Source organism: Sander lucioperca, chromosome 10 (genome assembly GCF_008315115.2).
Source record: "Sander lucioperca isolate FBNREF2018 chromosome 10, SLUC_FBN_1.2, whole genome shotgun sequence".
Lineage (NCBI taxonomy): Eukaryota > Metazoa > Chordata > Actinopteri > Perciformes > Percidae > Sander > Sander lucioperca.
The window spans coordinates 20,115,616-20,137,854 of record NC_050182.1 but is presented as its reverse complement, the minus strand read 5'-3'; the positions used below and the strand labels follow the sequence as shown (position 1 = coordinate 20,137,854).

The following is a 22,239-nucleotide window of genomic DNA, read 5'->3' as shown; positions in this document are numbered from 1 at the left end:
TCCTGCAAAGGATAGGCTTTCTATTAAAAATGTGTTGTCTTGGGCACCTGGGTAGAAATAATTCTGATTCTCTATACTTTCCTAATTTTAGTCACTGTATGATCTACAGTGATCTTCCTGTTGCACTGAATATACATATACATCAAGATGGAAGATGGTCTTTTTATCATTATGAAACCAGCTCGTCCCTCATCTTCACTAATAAGCACAAATCTGTTCACCAAAGCTGCATTACAACAATATTCCCTGCCTAAGTCTTTATCTGCTGCCAAGCTCTGTCACCGTACACTGTAGGCATGTCTTCTCACTGGCTTTAGAGATCAGAAGAAGAGGTCTGCAGATGGTTTTCCCCCTGTGGAACATAACGCACACATACACACACAGATTTATCTAGCACTAACCCAGTGCTAAGTGGAGAAGGCAGCGTATCAAAGAACAAGTGCTGATATGGGTCAGCTCAGAGAAACAAAATTAAAAGTTGTAAAATATGTAATAGCCTGTGAAATAGAAATAAATAAAGCCTTGTTTCCATAGAGCTCTGCTGTTTATCATGGCATAACAAGTGAAGAGAAGATTTGGTCTCTGCTGAGACTCTTTCCGAGTTGATTGGTTTATGAGGAAAAGGTTGCTGTTTGATCGGCATATTTCATGATGCTGCTAGCTGCAGAGCCAGATGAACAATCAGTGTGTCATTCAAGCATCTGTGGGACACTTAAATTATGTTCTAGCAACAAAGCCAGCAGTAATGGAAGTTATATTCTGGCCAGTTCCAGGACTGTTTGAATGCTACGCGGAGAACATGGACACTGTCAGAACATTGTGCTGAGTTGTTGGTAATGAAGCCACAGATGGCCCTAGCATGTGGCCGTTTCCGAAATGCAATCAAATACAGTCCATTTTATTTGTACATTGTGTTTGACAGGTCTGACAATGATTCAACTTCTGATTCTCTCCCCCTCCTATCTTGTCCCCCGCTATCCAGGAAGCCTTCCAGCTTGGTATCTACTGGGCCCACACTAACACCGTCCACAAGTCTACAGCACTCAAACTGGTCCATGACCTGACTTCTCCTCGATGGAAGGAGGGATCAGACTCAGAGGTGATCACTCTGGATGAGGAGGGATATGTAGAGGCCGACATCACCCTGGGAGCCTTCCCTGGCAGACAGAAGGTGAGGGAAACAACGCTTTCATGACATCCAGTCACCACTGCTCATTAAGCCTTAGTGTGGAACTTTTTTATATTATTGAACGTCCGTTACATTCAAGCTAGTCTATATCCACCACGTTCCACTTTTGGGATTGCTCCGTTCCCATGGGAAATTCCGCCGGATGTCACTCTTTTCGGCCGAATGTCCGTTACCTTCCTCTTTCTTTGTGTTGGCGTTCTAACCTCTGGTGGATTTGTGAGGACTATGGTTAACTGCTCCTCAGATCTCTGCAGGGTAAATCCAGACAGCTAGCGAGACTATCTGTCCAACCTGAGTTTTCTGTTGCACAACTAAAACTACTTTTGAACGTATACATGTTCCACCAAAACAAGTTCCTTCCCGAGGCTATTTAGCAGAGGCACCGGGGTTCTGTCCGCCCATGACGATTGTGAATGATTTAAAAAAAATGCCAATAAACCAGAGCACGTTTTTCTCCCATCCCTGACTAGCCAGACCCTCCTCCGCAGCTCTGTGGAGGAAGGTCTGGCAAAGTGAGACTACATTCAAGCTTTGGGGCAGTGGTGGCCTAGAGGTTAGAGAAGAGAGCTTGTGACCGGGAGGTTGCTGCTGGGCAGCTTCCAGGTGTGAATGTGTAACCGTGTGAATGTGATCAGGGCGTTCCTGCAAAAGAGAGGCTGCCTCTCAGTGAACCTCCCGTGAATAAATAAAGGTTAAATAAAAATTAAAAAAAGCTAGGGCTGGGCGATATGGAGAAATCAGCTCCACACAACTCTCTCTGTATTTCTCAGTATGGCTGTTCAGAAGATTGTGTTGTGTGTGCAGAAAATCAAGCGAAGAGTCCATCATGTTTTATGAATCCTCCATGTTCTCCTTAGTTACATGCAACTGTGTGGAGGAGGGGTGGGGGTGGTGCGCGATCACAGAAGGTTTGTATCATGTGGACGCGCCGACAGTTTTGTTGTCGTCCTAGAATTCCTCATTGGGGAGACAGAAACTACATATTATAGCTTTAAATGTCATTGGATTTGGAAAGTTACTTTTTCATTAAAGCTATGGTGGGCACAATGAAAATGTTCATTATAATGTAGTTTACTGAAAACCTTTTTTGAAATGTGTATTTTAATTACGGCAACGACTCTGTGTCTCACCACAAGAGGCCAATGTCCAGATTTCTCAAGGAATGTCTGTTGTTTCCTCTGTAGCTGTGTCAGTTCTGCGTGTCGTCTGTGGTGAGACACGGCATCCAGATCCTACAGATAGAGGACAGAACAATTCTTGTCAACAACACTCCGTACATGATTCAGTACAGGCCTCTGCTGACTGACCATGCTCTTGGAACTGATGACCAGGTAATGTCCATAAACAGTCACATAAACACTCTCTCTCCTCTCACTGTGCACTGAACTGAGGGTTTCTCTGAATCACACTCTGTTTTCAACCTACCATGCACACAAACATGCAATAAGTAGACCTCAGCAATGTAACTCAAACCCTTCGTCAAGAAAAGATGACAGAGTAATTACAATATTCAAGACCATACAACAAAATAATAACAAAATAGAGCGCGTCACCCTAGCCATCTCAAAAGTTCACTCCTGAATTGACGGCACCCCTTCATTCCTCCATCCCCTTAAAATAATCTGTCTGGCTATCATTAACTAGTCTGGACCCAGCTTCTTAGGCTGGCTACACACTGCCTGCGTGGCGTGAGCATGTCAGCTGCGTGGCGTGTCCGTTTTTATTTCGGCTCCCATGGTAACAGGTTAGAGCTTGCACACTGCCTGCGTGACACCCACGTGTCAGGCGTGGCTCGAGCCGCGCCGAAAACGCGTGCATGCTAGAAATAGGATCAACGCCTATTTTTCATGCAACACGCAAGCGTGTTGGAAGCATTTCCAGGCAAAATAGAATAGGAAAATATGTTTATATGTCATTTTGACACAAATACATATTAATAAATGACATGTTGATGTTTGAAAGTCTCTAGGTTTTGACATAAATGCAGATATAAATGTAATAAAAAAAAAAAATCAATTTTCAAATATTGCACCTGTCAATACAGAACGAAATTTTCTGTAGCCTATTTTGCCGTCAGTACTGCCGACGTTGTCTTTGCTGTTATCAAATCAGTATATATTTATGTTTAACATGAAGTACAAGTACTACTGCTTGAGTGCAGTAAATCCATGGGAAACATACATGTGTACAGACAAGGCTAGCAGCAGCAGCGCCGCGTCAGACACGTTTCTGGTGTGCAAAGACATGCAAAAGACAGAGTGTGTAGCCGGCCTTATGTGCTTATCTGTCCCGCTTAGGATTGACCCATCTCCCAGAACAAATAATCTTGGGCTGAATGGAACCTGGGTCCCTGCAATCCGACATAGGTTTTTATGTATCCCGGTCCAAAATTACTGGACCTTATCGCAGGACCATAGGACATAAAGTAATTGGCCGTCCTCTGTCTTACATCTTAGACACATTTGGTGTGTCTTTCCTACTGATTCTGTCCCACTCCTCATCATCCAGTGTAGCTCCAGCTTTTTAAAACACAATGAAATAGTGTAATTTCTGGGTCCACAGCTTCAATTCCTCACTGCTACCTCATAAGCATAATGTGTGTGTGTGTGTGTGTGTGTTCATAAATGTGTATGGCCCCTGCATCATGTCTGTCCTGTCCCGCTGAAGTTACTGAGGCTTCACACATACAGTAAATTCCCCATGCACATTACTCACACACACACACACACACACTTCCACCCCAGCACTGCCACACATACACATTGCTCGGACGTAGCAAGCCGTTTTCCATCAGATCATGCTGCTCCCCCTCTCTCCCTCTGCCGTTTTCACCATGTGGCTATGGCACTTCATTGGGACATTTGACAAACACCCAGAATTGGATGCAGGTTTCCCTTCTCGCTTTCATCTGCTGCTTGTCCCCAAAGAGAGCAACAATGTAGTGATGTCATTTAACGAGCCTTCAGATCCTCTTAAAGAAGGATGGCAAAGCTTGCCAGTTGCCACTAATTGACTGAAAAAAAAATGTTTTTGAGAAAAAAAACTAAATAGCGGGCGATGGGCTTAACAATAACACAGACCACAAACAAGGCGAGGAATGCCTTTCTAGTTGGTCTATTCATCATGCTTAGTGCCTAATCCCTGTAGTCCTCAACTACTCGCCGCTCACTGGCTGCTAAACCAGCACAGCAGGGCTTCTCTGCTACCAATTTAGCACTAAGCTCAGTGGGAGAGAGAAGAAAGTACAATAACAATGTGGTTTCACCATGTATCTTTTGTTGTAATCACTTGCATCTTCTTTGCTCTCTGTATTTCTTTCTTAATGTACCATCTCATGTCCTTTTCTGACGCGTTTGTCCACTTTTTCCCCTACCCACTTTATTTATGTCTTTTATTCTCATTTGCTTTCCTTACTTCAATTCTTTTTTTCTCTTCCATCTTTTTTTGCTTTTCTGTTTTTCCTTCATCATGTGCTTATTTTCTTTTATTTTGCCTCCCCCTTTTTTCTTCCCTCTCCACTCCTTTTCTTTCTTTTTCTCTCTTCTCTCCACATATCCTTTCATCTCTTCCGTGCCTTTTTCTTTTCCTCTCCTCCTTTACTTTCTTCCCATCTCTTCTTTTCATCACATTTATATCGTGTGCTCTCCTCAGGCCTGTGAGATACCAGAGACAGCACTGTTCAGCCTGGCTCCCACTGAAGATTCGTCCCTGGCCAAACCCTGCTCTGTGCCATGCTGGGACCTCCTCCAAACCAGTGTCCAGGGAACGGTGTTTCCCCTCCCGCTCAGACACATGCTCTTCAGCTTATTTCCCAGGCATGATGGTGGAGTTGGATCTGCAGCATGGAGCCTCCCCGCTCCCATCCAACCAGACTTCCCCAGGCAGAGTTTGTCTGTTCCTGGGGAACCAGACTCTGGGGGTGGCCTGAGCAGCAGGTGGGTGAAACGGAGCATCCGTGGTTTGCTGGCTGTGACAGTCCATTTAGAGCAGGGTACCGAACCCCGGCTGGCACAGGACATAAAGCCGGGAGGTACTGTTGCTCGTCACAGCTTGTTAATAAACAGCTGACGCAAAAGGAGAAATGCCCTCAACATTTCCACTGTCAGTCTCTCTGCTTGTCTTGTAAAATTGAAACCTCACAGTCTATCTCATGTCTTTTCTTTGTCTTACTTAATTTCTTTTTCTCTTTCTTTTCATGCAGCCTATATTTTCATTTTAGCCCAAGTAAAAGGAATTTCATCTTTCAATTACAAAAAACACAGGCTACATACAGTACACAGACCAATGAGCATATCGCATTTTTCTTCACACTTGGCCAGCTTGTTTCTCATTTACTGTGTGTAATTGCAACATATCTGCAGCCAAACACACATAATTAAATTGAAATACAAATATGGACACACACAGAGTGACAGTGTGTCAACGCCTAGCTTCAGTTAGGGCTCTGCCCATGGGTGCACCTCAGAGATTTACAAATAGACATAGCAGTAATGTGACGTTTGACATGTTGGTGGGTGTGTGAGCTCTTATTTGTGTGTGGTTAGAAGGGGTTGGGACATGATCTGTCTGTGGACAGTTTAATTATGGCCTTGTTGTTATTTGTGTTCTGCAGAGTCATAGTACTGACATATCAGGAACACCTTGGGGTGACATACATCACCCTGAATGAGGACCCCTGTCCTCGGATGCTGATCCACAACAAGTGTCCTATCCCACTGCTGCTGAAGGAAACTGTCAAAGGTAGGAAGGGAAAGGCCCGACTGGACATTTTTCCTATCTTCTCTGTACCTCTCCTCTCATTTCATCCTATCCCTCCCTTCTCCTCTCATTCTACTACTACCAGTATACTATTTACTAATATTGTTTTATACTTTTTCCTCTTATCTTCGAATAGAAACTCCAAAGACTGAGGTTTACTGCCGTCCTCTGCCTCCTAATTGCTCCCTGCACCACGAGCTCTACCATCACTTTTCCAGTTTCCCCGAGTGCAGGCAGAAAGAGATGCTGCCCACACTGCTGTTGAAAACCACCTCAGACCACGGCTCCACCGACTGGACTGACCCCATAGATATCAACTGCCCTGGAACTCAGGTGAAGCCTGATTTATGGCTCTACGTTAAATCTACGCCGTAAGCCGTATCTCGCCCTGCACTGTCAGCTGCTGCCGTGGTCCTGCTCAATGCCCTGCACTGCTACAACTAATATTTCTATGCATAGTTCTTTTATCTTTATTGTTACTATAAGTGCCACGGTGCATCATGCCAACTGCTATAATTATTATGAATCATATTTCTGTGTATCTGTATCAGTGTCTCTGTGTCCCAACTGGCAGTGGCTTGGTAGCATCACATTTCCTCCTACTTATTTCCGGGTTCTCCTTCACTGTGAACAACATGAACTTTTCCTGCTGTGCCACACACACACACACACACACACACACACACACACACACACACACACACACACACACACACACACACACCGCCTCTGCTATTCTCTTAAAGAGATACGCTAGAAGCAGGCAGTGTGCACCAGTGCATAAGTATAAATCCTCACAACAGCGTAGGCCACTTATGTAGGCAGGATTTTGTCTCAGGTATGAGGGGACGTCACACCTCATTACATGTCATTTAGCTACACACACACACACGCACACACACACACACACACACACAACACATACACAGTATATTTCCCTTTTGATTTTAATGAGTTTGTGTAGGAATATTTCTTTTTTCTCATCATCCCTCTTCTCAAAATTGGAGAAATCTCATCTGCACTTGTCATTTCAACACAAAGATTGCCCTCAAGCGCTCGTTATGAGATCTTACTTTCTTAATGACTACTGATGTTGTGACAGCTCCCACTGATTTGGCTGAATTGGCAGTTAGGTGGAGCCCGGGTTTGTCATGCTTCAGCAGGACTAAGGAGAATAGCCACATCACAGGCTTATAGTTGATGTTTTTAATTAAGTGACTAATAACAGCCAGATACATGATGACAGGATGTAATCCCCTTTAACTCATAAAACTAGCTTTATATTTGGAGAAAAATCTTTTCCATCCTGTATGACAATATAGTGTTTCTCATATACAGTATATAGTATAAAAATGCCATATTTTGCATGTCTACACTGTTACGTGAATGCTATAGATCAACAGTTTTTCAACACTTTACAACAGCAAATTAGTAGCTTTAGCATGTGTGTGTGTGTGTGTGTGTGCGCGTGTGTGCGCATGCGTGCGTCTGTCCATGTGTGCGTGCGTCTGTCCATGTGTGCGTGCGTCTGTCCATGTGTGTGTGCGTCTGTCCGTGTGTCTATCTGTCCATCCTTCCACTGCTATTAAGTAGCTAGCCAGTCAGTATTTTTGGTTAGGTCAGAGTAGTAGTGTGGGGTTAGTAAGATGTTAAGGAGCAGTGTGTGTGTAATGTTTGGTGTTGTGTCTAGCCAGCTGCAGGTTGGGGTTGAGGTTGAGGCTGTGTATCTCTGGTTACTGTGAGCTCTGTGTCTGACCTGTGTGGGAGGGGTGAGAGGTCAAAGGCTGGACTTGTTATGACTGCTCAGCGACACGTTCACTGGGGATCTACTTCCTTTTCGAGGGGCTGATCACTCTAAACCTGGAGTGGTGGAGGTTAAAGTCAGACACATTTATGCTCTGAAACACACGCACACACACACACACACACACACACACACACACACACACACACACACAAAGAGTGATCTATCTCATCACAGATCTGTGTTCTGTTGTTGCTTAGGTGGTGTTCCTGCCAGGCTTTGGCTGTCTCTACATAGACGTGGTGTGTGAGAAAGGCACCCTGGTTCTGTTTCTGGCACCAGAGGGCAGCATGGACGCTGTGATCAACCAGCACAGCAGGTATGTGTGCACAGGCAGTTTTTATTGTTGTTGTTTTATGCTCCCTACATATTTGAGCCCAAAGAAATTATCCGTGCATATTGTTCTTCCTAACCCTCCAGGTATCTACCCGTGTGACTTTGATTGTGTCCACTAAAAATTGCTTTATGATTATTGTTAACAGCAATGTTTTCATGCAGCAGTTGTTACTAGACTCCAAACATGAAGAAACAGGCATCATTTGCACCACAGGAGGGCAATAAAACCTCCTTGTGTTGTCATCAGTGAAATTAGTACAGTAGAACATAGTATTACAGCTTTATTCCATTACATCAACGGCTGCTTTTTCATTTTGGCAAAAACAGGAAATTACTATAATTACATATTAGGTAAATGTAAGCAAATTGGGTCAGACAATGATCTTTGTTCTGGTGGTAGGAAATTCATGAAACATTACCAATGAGTTTAGTCTCTCTTTATGCTCTACAAATCATCTGAATCATAACACACCTACTTAAGATTCAAGTAATGTCTGAGATGGAGATGTTTGTTTTCTCTATTAGACAGTAATAAAGGCCAATTTCGATATTTTTCAACCTCGATCCAACCCTATTTTTCCATGCATTTGTGTCTAAGTGACTAATGTGAACAAAAATCTTTAAAATCGGTCCAGTATTGAGCAAGAACGCTGTAACCAGCAGCGCTTTTTGCCACTGACAGACAGGCTACATTATGGGAAGATGGAGAAGTTGCAGTTGTCCTGCCATGCTTTCCTGTGTAACTTACTGATGCCAGGTCAAAGCTGTAACTTTAGCTAATGGCATTAGCTTACCTCGGCTCTGCAGCTCTCCACTCTTGGAGCAGCGTTTCTCTTTAGGTAAATGTGCTCTGGTTTAGGATTTCTTCTCCTCTTTGGCTGGCATTGGTCATCCACACTCAAAATGGTCACTGCAGACCCAATGGTCTGCAAGGCGCAGTTTATGGACCGGAGTGTTGGGATCCATTTGTAGCTGTTGCACAACTAGCATCAACTTCAGCTTGTCCATATCCAAGGGTAACGTCTATAAAAGTGTAGCTTGACATTTCGTTGGCACAAGTTAGACAATCTTTTAGACAACACAAAGCTATGCTGCCTCTACTCCCTGGAACTTCTCCCTCCCCACAATATAAACAACAACACTTGACCAATTTCAAAGATTTTTGTTCACATTAGTCATTTAGACATTAGTCTCGCATTGCCAGACCTTCTTCCACAGCACTGCGGAGGAGGGTCTGGCTAGTCCACACAGCATTCCTCGATGGGAGAAAAACGTGCTCTGGTTTATTGGCATTTCTTTAAACCAATCACAATGGTCTTGGGCGGTGCTAAGTGCTGCACGGAGCCACCGTGCTGCTGCAAAATAGCCTCAGGAAGGAACTTGTTTTGGTGGAACATGTGTACGTTCAAAAGTAGTTTTAGTCGTGCAACAGAAAACTCAGATTGGACAGATAGTCTAGCTAGCTGTCTGGATTTACCCTGCAGAGATCTGAGGAGCAGTTAACCATAGTCCTCACAAATCCACCAGAGTTTAGAATTACACAAAGAAAGTGGAAGGTACCGGCCGAAAAGAGTGACATCCGGCGGAATTTCTGGCAGCACCGGAGCAATTCCGGAAGTGGAACGTCATGGATATAGACTACTTAGACACAAATGCATGGAAAAATAGGGTCCAGGTTGAAGAATAGCGAAAATACCCCTTAAACATATGACAATCTAATTGTCTCCTTACATTGTTAATATGTCACTATATAATAGTTTCACATTAATAACTTCTGTTTTGTTTCAGGTCTTCTAAGCTGTCCTGTAGAGTCCTCCTCAGTGAAGCCAGTGTGGTGCTGAGTGATGACATCACCAATCCCTCAGGATCTGTGGAGCTGCTCAGACTCACGCTGACCAAGCTGTTCCTCAGCCTGGCTCCAGCACCACCCTCCCTGCCCCCCGAGCTGGCAGGTGACCCTGACTCCCCTCTGATGCCCGACGCCTCTCTGATCGAGGTCTACTGCTCCAGTCTGCAAGTAGACAACCAGCTGTTCAACCGAGCGAGTTTCCACTTCCCCGTGCTGCTGTGCCAGGATCAGCGAGGGGGGGGAGCTGAGCTTGGGGGTCCGTGGAGCAGTGACGCCAACCCCACTGAGTCTCCAGAATCCCTGGAGGAGTTTAAACACTCTTGTTTCCTGCAGCTGAGGATGAGGCTGGCTGGGGACAGATGCACTGCAGAGGAGGTTGGATTCATTCTTCTGTCATTGTTTTTCCAAATTCTACATTACAGTAGAAGGTGCACATTACTATAGCCTTCATTTAATTCTCTTTTGCAAGGGAGACCTGAGTGTTGATGACAAAAAGGACAATTCCTCTTAGAGAGACAGGGTAAACCGGTGTATCCAAATCAGTTTTTTACATTTTGAAAAAACCTGGAAAAGATTTGGAATTTGAAAAATGCAAATTCCAGGCCTGGAAAGGTTTTGGAAACATTAAAAGACCCAGAAAGTTTTGGAAAAGTCATGGAATATTTTTTTAACACAGCATAATAATGTGATTAATAAATGTATTTTCACGTCGTCCTAACCTCACCGTTCTATTCGGGGCGCGATGTTACGACTCCCACTATGAACCACATACATTGTCATTCATTTTATTGTAAAACCTCTGAGGGTAAACTTTAACACAGATTTTTATTCTTATTGTATAATGTCGACTGACATTTTCAGGAATACATAGTCATGGAAATTTGCCAAAAAGTCATGGAAAAGTATTGGTTAAAATGCTTTCATAACAATCATGAGTTAACAGTTTTCATAAAAGCTTTCTGTGTTTTATCCTCAGATCACCTTTCAGCTCCAGCCTGCCAGAGTCTATGTTGAAGACACCTTTGTTTACTACATTAAGACCCTGTTCCACACCTACATCCCTGACAGCGCCATGGCCTCAGCCACAGCAGAGACCCGGAGGAGTCGAGAGCCTGGATCAGCGCCCAGCCTCCCTGAACAGGTGCACTATTCATAACATGGTTTTAGTCACTGCATTCTCATTCCATAATTGCTACAGTGGTGCATTCACCTCGGGTCAGACAGACAGGAAGCAGCATTATGGTTATCAGCAAATACTTAATAAAATACCATTTTATTGATCCAACCCTCATGTTGTCTTCCCGTCAACCATTGAACTTGTTGTCCTCCTGGGTACAAATTGATAATTAAGCCTTTTTTAGACGTTTTCGTTGTATGGAACCATCCGTGTTTGGGAAATTTTGTTGAAAGAATCCCAAATTTCTGGTGTAGAAACTTTGAAAATGGGTCAAATTGACCCAAGGACAACAGGAGGGTTAGAAATGGTCCAGAGACCAGAGTCTGTGAACTGTTTTACTCAGTAACGGTCTGTTATACAGAAATAGCAGACCGCAGAATGCCGTGATTGGCCAATCAGAATCAAGTATTCCACCAAGCCGTGTAATATTGTATAATAATTAATTCAGCCATTATTACCTAGTCCAATAAAGCAACTTGTGTCAGTGCTGCATATCACAAGATGCTGTAATCATTAGTATTACTTGTGGTCATTACTCTCTCTTGTCAGTACTAAAACTAGCACACGTCTTCCAGGTGCTTCAGTCGGTGCAGGCGTTGGTCCACCCTGTGCGCCTGCAAAGGCTGACCATCCAGCCAGTCAACCTGCTGGTCAGCATCCACGCCTCCCTGAAGTTGTACATCGCTTCAGACCACACTCCTCTCTCCTTCTCCCTGTTTGAGAGAGGGCCGCTGTGCACCACGGCCAGGCAGCTAGTCCACGCTCTGGCCATGCACTATGCTGCTGGAGCCCTCTTCAGAGCTGGTAGGTAGTGGACGGAGGGAGTCGCACAACTTCTTTCTTTCACAAATGCCTCTTATCTACCTGCTGCCACATCACTATAAAACAAATGGTCCTTCAAGCTGTCTTGTGTTTCATACAATATATATTGACACAAGACTGATTTCTTTTCAGATTTACAATCTGTCTCAGATAGGCTCACACTCGAATCCATTAATAGTATGCACTCAGTTAAGGCAAATATGGACAGAAGAATAACAGGATGTGTGCTCAAGTGAGAAATTTCACAATTTATTCACACTAGGTCTAGAGTTGACCTTTGAAAGGAAAGTTGCTTTGTGGCAGAAAGTGCAGTAAAACTGTAGAGCTCCAGGAAGTAAAATCTGAATCACTGAAGGTTTGAAAAAGATTTAGATTCTCTCATAATTTACTGTTTTATCACACGGTTTAACTGATGACTCACGTTTAGGCAGTACGTTATGGATAATCTGTGGATGACAGAGTCTGACTTTTCAGTCCCCATAAAGGCTCCGTGCCTCTCTCCTGCGTTGTCCTCCTGTCTAGTCAAAGCCTCCACACATGTTCTGGTTTAAGCCAGTCATTTCCACATCAGAAATCACCCTTCTGGACGAACACTTCCTTCCCGCTGTCTCTCGTTAGAGCCCTCATTTCTGCTCGTATTTCAACACGTCACCTCTCCTTGAGTCATCGTGGAGTGTGGGGCACCGGGAAGCATTGCATTCTGGGACTGATTAGTATTAGGATGTACGGTATTACAGTCACACGTACACCCACCGGCATAAATCCGTGCACGTACACACGCAAAGACTTATGGATATATGGGTACTAAAAGGCGTACACTAGCTATGCATACACGTGTGTGTGTGTGTGTGTGTGTGTGTGTGTGTGTGTGTGTGTGTGTGTGTGTGTGTGTGTGTGTGTGTGTGTGTTTAAAAGCATGACTCAACCCTGTAAACATCAGCTCCTGTCAGGACTTTATGCTTTACCAAAACCACAACTGGGAGACCATTTGAAGCAGAAATGACCACTAGGCCCCACTGGAGTTGGTTTCCTACCATTAGAGTCCATCACTCAAGTGCAAATTGACGGAGAATAAGAGCAGAGCGGGGTCGGCGTCTTGAGAAATGGCTATTTGATTTTTGAGATGCAATTGTCAGGGCATAAATATCACTGAGCCGTGCCATCTGAAGGGGACTCTATGGTTGAATGAGAGAGATGAGGTGAGATAGTAGGAGGCTGTAAATCTGACCGTGGCACATGTATGATTTCATGCAGGAGTGTGTATGTCTGTGTGCATGAGTGTATGTGTGAATGCTTTTGTGAATCTTTGTATTGTTGAGAAAAGAATTCTGATAGAATGAACCCAATGCTGACCATATAATCTTGACGTAAAAACATTTTGTACGTTATGCTGTAAAATGTTTAGATTGGGGAGAGCCTCTCACTCTAAACCGCTTTTGGCAAGTAGAGGATAGAGAAAGTTTACTCAAGAGGCTTGTACAGTATGTGGAATGTTTCTCTTAAGAGCAGGTGTTCCAGATGTACTGGTGAATACAAAACCCATTTTTTTTTCTAAAAAATTACCGTGGGATTATATAATGTGTCAGTTCTGTAAATTGTGTGTATTATAACACCATTGTGACTACCACCAAACATAATACAGTTTATTTGTTTAAATATTTGCTTCCAGTCCAAGTTGTTCTTGTAAAGCTAAACAGAAAAAAAGAAAAGATTATGATTAATTATGATGATATAACAAGTATTATTTGACATATCCTGTGCAGGTTGGGTGGTGGGATCTTTGGATATCCTGGGCAGTCCTGCCAGCCTGGTGCGGAGTATCGGTAACGGCGTGTCCGACTTTTTCCGGCTGCCATATGAGGGTCTGACACGCGGGCCTGGAGCCTTCGTCAGCGGGGTGTCCAGAGGGACCACCTCCTTCGTCAAACATATCTCAAAAGGTAACACAGATGTTCATAACATTTGTGCTCTTTTTACAGCAGCAAAATGTTAATCTATGTCCACACAGACATTTGTATTTGTGGACTAATAATATTAAGTAATAGCTTACTTTATGTCTTCTCTCAGACTGATACAGCACATACATTATTAAACACTGTTTCTATTCAGGGTGTCATCATGCATTGATGACTAGTGCAACATTTGTGATGAACAGTTTTGGTTTTTGGGAGAGATTTTTGGTGACTCATGAAGATGTCACATTTGTCTTTAGGCACACTGACGTCCATCACTAACCTGGCGACGAGCCTGGCCAGGAACATGGACCGCCTGTCCCTGGATGAAGAGCACTACACCAGGCAGGAGGAGTGGAGACGCCAGCTACCAGAGAGCCTCGGGGACGGACTGAGGCAGGGGCTGTCACGACTCGGCATTAGCTTGCTAGGTATGTGGGGCCACACAGGCACACAGACACACACACACAGATACACACCCCCCTCAGGCAATCATTATTTTTACAAGATTTCTAATCAGATATACAGCAGCACATTGCAGTTTTGCCATTTGTGACCCCTCTAAATATCAGAATTTAGTTCTAATCTGTTCCTGATCCTGCAACTCACTTTTTCACTTTTAGTCCACTGGAAATTTCTTGGACCCAGAAATGTTGTTTCCTATGTACTTTTATGATTGAAATATCATTTATAGGCCTAGTGGATGAAATTAAGCTTGGTTACTAAAAGTTGCATTTTGGGCAATTTGAGTAATTAACATAATACACTAATATAAGACACTAGACACTGCAGATGAATAAGGAAAAGAAATTGTAACTTTGCAACTTTAAGCAACCCAGCTTAATTTCATCCACTAGGCCTATAGATGACATTTCAATCATAAAAGTTCATAGAAAGCAACATTTCTGGTTTCACATGGGCTGTATAGGGGTTTCAAGTAGAGTACTTCTGGGATTGCTCCGTTGCCGACGGAAAATCCGCCAGATTTCACTCATTTAGGCTGGATATCCGTTGCCTTGGGCTTCGTTTGTGTTGGCGTTCTAACCTCTGGTGGATTTGTGAGGACTATGGTTAACTGCTCCTCAGATCTCTGCAGGGTAAATCCAGACAGCTAGCTAGACTATCTGTCCAATCTGAGTTTTCTGTTGCACGACTAAAACTACTTTTGAACGTACACGTTCCACCAAAACAAGTTCCTTAACGAGGCTATTTTGCAGCGGCACCGCTGCTTTTCCCTGTGCTTAGCACCGCCCAAGATGATTGTGATTGGTTTAAAGAAATGCCAGTAAACCAGAACACGTTTTCCTCCCATCCCAGAATGCTGTGAGGACTAGCCAGACCCTCCTTCAGTTTGGAGGAGGGTCTGGCAAAGCGAGACTGCAAGTAGACTAATTAGCCTTCTTTTCAATAACACACAGTGGTTTTACATGAGAAATGACACACATGACAAACAGTGGACATCAATACAGTTTTGTTCTCAGTCACACAACGTAGAAAGTTATTTAGATATTTGGAAAACATAAAGGGTTTTGTGATAAATAATTATTACAAATCATAGTGTACATAAATCCCAGCAAATAGTGAAACTAGAAATAAATATAAATTTAATTTAGTTTTATTATTTCATCATCAAGCCCAATATAAGATCTCTCTTTCCTTATGTTACAAAGGGCTAAAGCTAACCTGCGCTCATATAATGAAGACACACAGCTGCTAAAGGTTAATCTAGCCGGTAACATTAATCCCCCTGTCTCGCTCTCCCTACGTGTTGCATTTAACGTGAGAATGAGACTAAACTGGCCTGGATGAGTGCATGTCTTTCCTACTTCTAGAGGGGTTTGTGCTGTGTTAAACTGACTCACCCAGACACTGCATGGTGTGAAGATGGCTGCTGCTTCCCGTCCTCGCCATTTCAGCTGGGCCAGCCCCGCTCTTCCTTGTTGTTGTAGTTCAGGTTTTAAAAGGTGTATTAAAAAAATATGTGCTGTGGGAAAACAAGAAAAGTATTTCAGTGTCTTTGTCTTCAGTAGTGTTCTCTGTGTAGAAACATCTGGTGTGCAGCCTTCCGTTTGGTCCACCAGAGTCTTTCGTTTGCCACTGCTTCCAGGTGGAAGCAATCTCCTCAAATCAATCAATCTCATCTACACACCAGCCAATGACTGAGTGATCAGCGTCTCACACACACACACACACACACACACACACACACACACACACACCCCTCACGTCACGTGTCAGCATTTACACTATCAGCTAACTACTCAAAAGACACTAAACTGATAACATAACACTTAACTTCAAGTCACTTGATATGTATGGAAACATGTTCTGCCCACACACATTTCATCTGCTGTCCATTGGCATTAGCATGAGACGGAGCAGTGGAGACAGCACAGCAGGGACTCAGTAAACACCCAGAGGGCAGTAAATATCGTCACTGAAACCAAACAGCTGCTCGCGTCTCTCTGTGTTACAGTGGATTATAATTCCTGATGTGCACTGCCGATCACAACATCTGTGTCATACATAAAATGAAGGGTCAGATGTTTTCTGAGCAGCAGAGAAGATGCTGCTCAGAAAAGCATGTCTGAATCCCTGTGGGAGTCCCATTTATGACACTTTGAAATCTGTATGTCTATCTCTGTTTCCCATTGCTAAAATAAAATCACTAAGAGGGCTTACCCGTTCTTTTTGTCCTCAAAAGATGTCTTGAATTCTGTGTTCATCCTGTATTTTGTAAATGTAAGTCTCTCATTAAGTATTTATTGAACAATGCACGATAATAAAGGACAAGTTTTCCCTTTTTCTTTCAGGAGCAATAGCAGGCATCGTGGACCAGCCCATGCAGAACTTCCAAAGGAACTGGGACATGCAGAGCTCAGCTGGTAGCCAGGCCAGAGGGGTCATTACTGGAGTTGGGAAAGGCATTGTGGGGGTTTTCACCAAGCCCATTGGAGGAGCAGCTGAACTGGTGTCCCAAACTGGATACGGTAAGTTCAGGAAAGTCAAAGATGACAGCATGTTTTTTTCCCTTATAAGTTTCAAAAGTTGTGTTTCAGGATTATTTTTTAGAAAACAATTTCAGTCAATGAAGTGGTGGTCATTAAAGCTTGATTTGTTTTGTTTATTATAGTGGCCCAATTCATTTTCCTGTGGTTTACAAACACACAAAACACAGAAAAATGAAAGCTTAATTAGAGCATAATTCTCATTGTAAACAACACAGACATGAATAATGTTGGATATCAACTAATAGAACTTCTACGCCATAAAAAGCTAGCAACTTTTTTCTGATGTCATTTCTGGCAACAAGCTCCATCATTTTCTGGGGAAATATCAAGCACAGAATACATATTTGAAATGTTTTTTGTTAATTTAACCTACCTTTTTTGAAGTACATTTGCAAAAGGATGAAAAAATTGTCTTTTACATCCTTAACACACAAGCACGTTATCATTGTCACACAGCCGTAAAGTGAAGTAAAGAGAGATTTGGTCATACGTCTTACTTTCCAAGGAGCCTCAGGCAACAATATTCAAATAAACACACATAAGTTAGAGTTTGTGTGTCAGGAAAATCATAAAAAAAAAATCAGTGCATGGACAATTCCTCCCCTTCTGTCCTCTTGGCTCTAGCCAGAAGTGTTTATTAGGTCAGGGCTTCAGTAGGACAGGACCTTATAGAGAACTGCTGAAAGACCCTGGCCTTTGGCGCACACACACACACACACACACACACACACACACACACACACACACATATGCCTAATAACACTTGTATATACAGTCAGTTAAAGTCTTTGGAGTTAGTTAGTGTTTTATAGTTGGTAGAAGATAGGGGCGGGGTGTGAGGATTGGGTCAGAGGGTGGGGTGTGTTGGCGCTAACAGGTCTTGGCTACAGCACATAAACTACCAGCGAGGCTAACAGCTCTGTCTAAGACTGATGACTCCCTGGGGTCTGGCTCTGATCTGCCTGACCCTCTGAGCTCAGCAGAACACAAACACACACGCACAAACTTAGACAAATACATGCGGATCCACATTGGATGCTCATGAGTGCACACAAAGGCACGCTGCAACATACACTGACACATCCACACTTGCGTACACAGAAAAAGCTCTATATGCAGATCAAGTGTGTGTCATTATTCTGTCTCTCTCCATCCTGTCTTATGAAACACAAGGATATATACACACACTTGCAATCACCTACTCAGAGTTGAGCAGCATTGCAGAGTACCGCTGCACTGACATCATTCATGGATCTCAGTGTGTTCTTTATGGCTCAGTTTTGACTACTTGATGACTTCACTGGCCCGCTGCTGTGCTGACAGCTAGAGTAGGATGAAGGACAACTGACCACACGCACATGGGTTATGAACTCACCCTGACATGTACACACAGAGCCATCCTAATCATGTGTTTGGATTAGAAATGTACATTAGTAATAATGCACACACACACACTAACAGATATTGTTGTTGTTTTTTCATCAAATGTGCAGTTTATCAGCTTAGCATGGCAGCAGTCTGCCTTGTCGACATAAATGCACATACAAAATGCATGTATATAATCCATGATACACAACATCACAAACACAGGAGACCAAACCTCCCTGATAGTGATGCTGATGCTGAGTGTCTCTTCTAACAGGGATCCTCCATGGAGCAGGACTGTGGCAGCATCCGAAACAACTGCACCTGCCTACAGAGGAGAAGTCTGCTCAGGCCCCAAACAGCCACCTTAAATATGTCTGGTATGATCCCTGGCCATTCCAAGCCATTCCTTCTTTCTGCACGCATCTCCTTTACTTTTGTCCAGCTATTTGTTAGAAGTGGGACATGTGTTCTCACATTTGCTTTTCTTGGAGTCTCTCCAGGATCTGCTGGTCGTTTTCTACCCCTTACCTCTCATCATTGTTGCTGTATTGTTTAAAAAAACAAACAAAAAAAAAAAAAAACCTTGGAGGGTTCATTACCCACTTTCCACAAAAAAGAAAAAAATCTGGAAAAATGTTTGACCTCGATCCCACACATGTTAGCCAGGCTGCCCTCCCTTGTTCTCATCGAGCCATGTTAAAAGGTTTTTATAAGCACTCTGCCAAAGCCGCCAGCTAGAAATTGTTCTTGTTGTTTAACTTTGAGTCTATCCAGAGATGTTTCCAGTGCCATCAGATGGTGGAACACCTTCTTTTGTGTGCTGGAATGGTTTGGAGTTTGGGAGAGACTCAGTTTACAAAGGTTGCATGTTGTGCCAAGCAGAAGGTTAGCTTTGGTTCCTGCGTTGTAAAAAAAAACATGGCAGCGGTATCGACAGCACTGCATCAGATCGGAGTGGTTTAAAGATTCCAGTATGCTCCCTCGGTGGAGCACTTATTATTATCATAAAAAGTTATAAGAGGCCTCTGTCTCCAGAAGGTCATCAGGAGCTGTAGAAAAAGCATTTATGGCATTTATAATGAATTTTCCACAATTTAGTTTGGTTTCCATAGCTATCAAACATTTACTTCTAATAGCCGTCTGTGTCGCCTGTCAACTGCCATGAGGAAAAAGGCCAACATTTAGATACGATATTTCTTTAGGACATTCCACTTTAGTTGTCATCACCCCAGGGGTTAGCAGTATGTTGTGCTAATGTAAGAGGAAGATGAAAAAAGATAAAAACCCATGAATGCTGAGATAATGCTCCCTTGTGGTTTTATTCATGCTGCATTGCAGTCAAACTGGTTTCCATCAGGCATCCATCAATTATTTTTACAACTACAGGTAGCCCAGACACTTGAGGGGTCAGACTGTTTGAGCAGAGTAACACTGAACAGAACCAAACTGTCCCTACTGTGGCTGCTTCAACATCTGCTCTGCAATTTGAACACCTGCCTTCCAAAGTAAACACTCTGTCAGAGAAACATGACTGAAGACTTCAGTTCCTGCACACATATTTCCCTATCGAACATATGTGTAATAGAATCCTTACAGAGGACATGCAGAATGTAAATTGCAGGATGTATAGAGAAACGTATGGCCACGTGTTTGTGTGTGTTGAGGTTAGCTGGGCACCTTGTGTGGTCTTGTGTTTATAGGGAAAGTGTATATCTGGAGTTTGGAGGCGTGCCATTATGTGCTTGTATATGTGCGCACATAATCCATGCACGCATGAGAAGTAATGTGTATTTGAGTGCTGCCTATAGTACATGTGTGGATTAAGCATAAAACTACAAAGCTGGATTTTAATTTGATATTTCATATGATTTGACCAGTGTGTAACTATTTTGTATTAATGATCGTCCGTTACATTCAAGTCATTGCCAAATGAGTTAATATAAAGCTCATTAAGACAGCTCAACAAAACTCTCTCTGTATTTCTTAGTTTGGCTGTGTTTACAAAATGGTGCAGTCGGGATGTGTTTTACATCACCGCTGAGAAAGGACAACAGCATAGTTCACCTTTGGAGACAAAGAGGACATCGAAATAAGATAATTACCTCTTCTGAAGAGTCCAATCACGTTTTTTTAGTCTTCCGTATTAGCAACTGCGTGGAGTGGGGGTGGGGGTGTGATCACCGAAGGCTTCCTGTGGATGCACCGACAGTGTTGGGGCGAGCTAAACTACGCACTATAGCTTTATGGTTGACTTTTCCCAAACATGTCCCTCTAAGTAGCGGAATGTACATGTCATAACCTGTTTATAATGTCCATCCCTCCTCGCGTGCTCTGCTCTGTGACCACAGGAAGATGCTCCAGTCTCTGGGGCGGCCGGAGCTCCACATGGCCCTGGAGGTGACCATTGTGAGCGGGTCAGGTCAGGAGCATGCCGGCTGTCTGCTCCTCACCTCCGAGGTGCTGTTTGTGGTCAGCCTCAGTGAGGACACCCAGCAGCAGGCCTTCCCCATCACAGAGGTAAAGAAAAGCAGTGTTCCACACAACCGAGATCTCAGCAGGCTGACTAACCGCTCCTGTAACAGTGAAATGAACCTTCCTTCAGCTGTGTTGCTGTTAAATGAATGTTAACCATGCTGTCCTGTGCAGGTGGAGTGTCAGCAGGAGCCGGGACAGCAGGGCCAGCTCACCCTCAGCTTACAGCAGCAGACGGTAGCCAGCGACACAGAGGTGAGACCCTGAAGCTCAAAGCAATGGAGCTGCACAGCGCTCACATGAAGGAAAACAATATGATGTGGAAATGAATCAGAGGAATTATAGTGTTTAATTTATACACTGCTTACACAGGCTGATTTTCAATTAAAAAAAAAAGTACCCATCTACAGTTATAAAGGGAGAGATGCTATAGTATAGTGTTAAGGTTCTGATCACCTCCCTCCAGAATGTTTTCATTTTGTCACACTCCCAGACACTGTGCATAAATGTTCCTTTAGCTCATTGCATTTAAAACAAAGGTCAGGTATATTACTGTTCTATTTATTCAATTTAACAGTTGTGTATGTCTGCATGAGCCAATTATATTGGAGTAGCTTTAAATTAGACTTTGCTGTTTGTTTCTGAGATGCGTCACAGGTTTTTTTTTTCCAGTGGTTTCCTGAAATGTCTTTTAAGTCGGCCCTCCATGTCTCAAGTCTAACTATCGATGTTTCTTTAGAGCCAGATGCAAGCCAGTTATAGATTGATGAAATCAAACCCCTCTCATTGCCATTGTTTGTTATAATTTCTTCTAAGGATGAGAGTGCAGGTATCATGAGGTTCCTCACTTGGAGATATTTAAAAAAAAATGTTTCCTTGGAATGTCATACCTGCATCAGATTTAACTTCATCAGGACCCGTGTATTGGTAATCTTCTGTCTGTGCTCCCTCAGGGTGACGGTGTTCGGGAGCGTCTGTCAGAGCAGCAGTATCGGCGCTTAGTGGATTACGTGATGCGAGCTTCCCAGTTCCTTTCCCCTTCCGCTGCCTCTCTCCAGCTGCAGCTCCCAGTGACGCTCGCCGAGCCTCCGCCCTCTGTCACCAAGTCTTACCGCTACCTGGTGGACCCCGCCTTCGCCAAGGTGTTTGTCAGCAAGTTCACCATGGTAAAGAATAAGGCCTTACGCATCGGATTCCACTAATACACTTTAACACTCATCTGTGGATTTATGCTAAAGAAAAAGATCTGATCCTTTGTTCCAATTTAAATGAAGCCTTAAAAGAATACACTGGACTTTGGCTCTGAAAAGATAACTATCCATTTATGCAAAACATAAACCATTTACCTGTTGAGGTAAAAGAATTTATTTTATTATAAGTCCACCTGGTCATTCATGCCTTAGTGATGTAGAGAATTCTTAGAAATTGCCTTTGAAAGATATATTTTTTTTTTTTTACTGATAAACAAACCCACCACATAACCACAGAAAGAAATCGGAGG

The 22,239-nt window shown here is 43.3% G+C and overlaps 1 protein-coding gene across 2 annotated transcripts in view; it reads left to right on the top strand.

The window, feature by feature from the left end:
* The window catches only part of LOC116066562 (vacuolar protein sorting-associated protein 13B), a 353,457-nt gene extending 331,244 nt beyond the window's left edge, over nucleotides 1-22,213 (top strand). For both annotated transcript variants that reach the window (XM_031322688.2, XM_031322689.2), the window contains exons 53-68: nucleotides 983-1,171; nucleotides 2,374-2,520; nucleotides 4,841-5,124; nucleotides 5,802-5,929; nucleotides 6,084-6,280; nucleotides 7,952-8,070; nucleotides 9,876-10,311; nucleotides 10,913-11,077; nucleotides 11,689-11,917; nucleotides 13,699-13,875; nucleotides 14,148-14,318; nucleotides 16,701-16,877; nucleotides 18,541-18,643; nucleotides 20,615-20,783; nucleotides 20,913-20,993; nucleotides 21,692-22,213. In XM_031322688.2, the coding sequence (XP_031178548.1) occupies nucleotides 983-1,171; nucleotides 2,374-2,520; nucleotides 4,841-5,124; nucleotides 5,802-5,929; nucleotides 6,084-6,280; nucleotides 7,952-8,070; nucleotides 9,876-10,311; nucleotides 10,913-11,077; nucleotides 11,689-11,917; nucleotides 13,699-13,875; nucleotides 14,148-14,318; nucleotides 16,701-16,877; nucleotides 18,541-18,643; nucleotides 20,615-20,783; nucleotides 20,913-20,993; nucleotides 21,692-21,940 (3,021 nt within the window). In that variant the 3' untranslated portion in view covers nucleotides 21,941-22,213. The remainder of the gene's footprint in view (nucleotides 1-982; nucleotides 1,172-2,373; nucleotides 2,521-4,840; nucleotides 5,125-5,801; nucleotides 5,930-6,083; nucleotides 6,281-7,951; nucleotides 8,071-9,875; nucleotides 10,312-10,912; nucleotides 11,078-11,688; nucleotides 11,918-13,698; nucleotides 13,876-14,147; nucleotides 14,319-16,700; nucleotides 16,878-18,540; nucleotides 18,644-20,614; nucleotides 20,784-20,912; nucleotides 20,994-21,691) is intronic.
* Nucleotides 22,214-22,239: the final 26 nt, after the last annotated feature.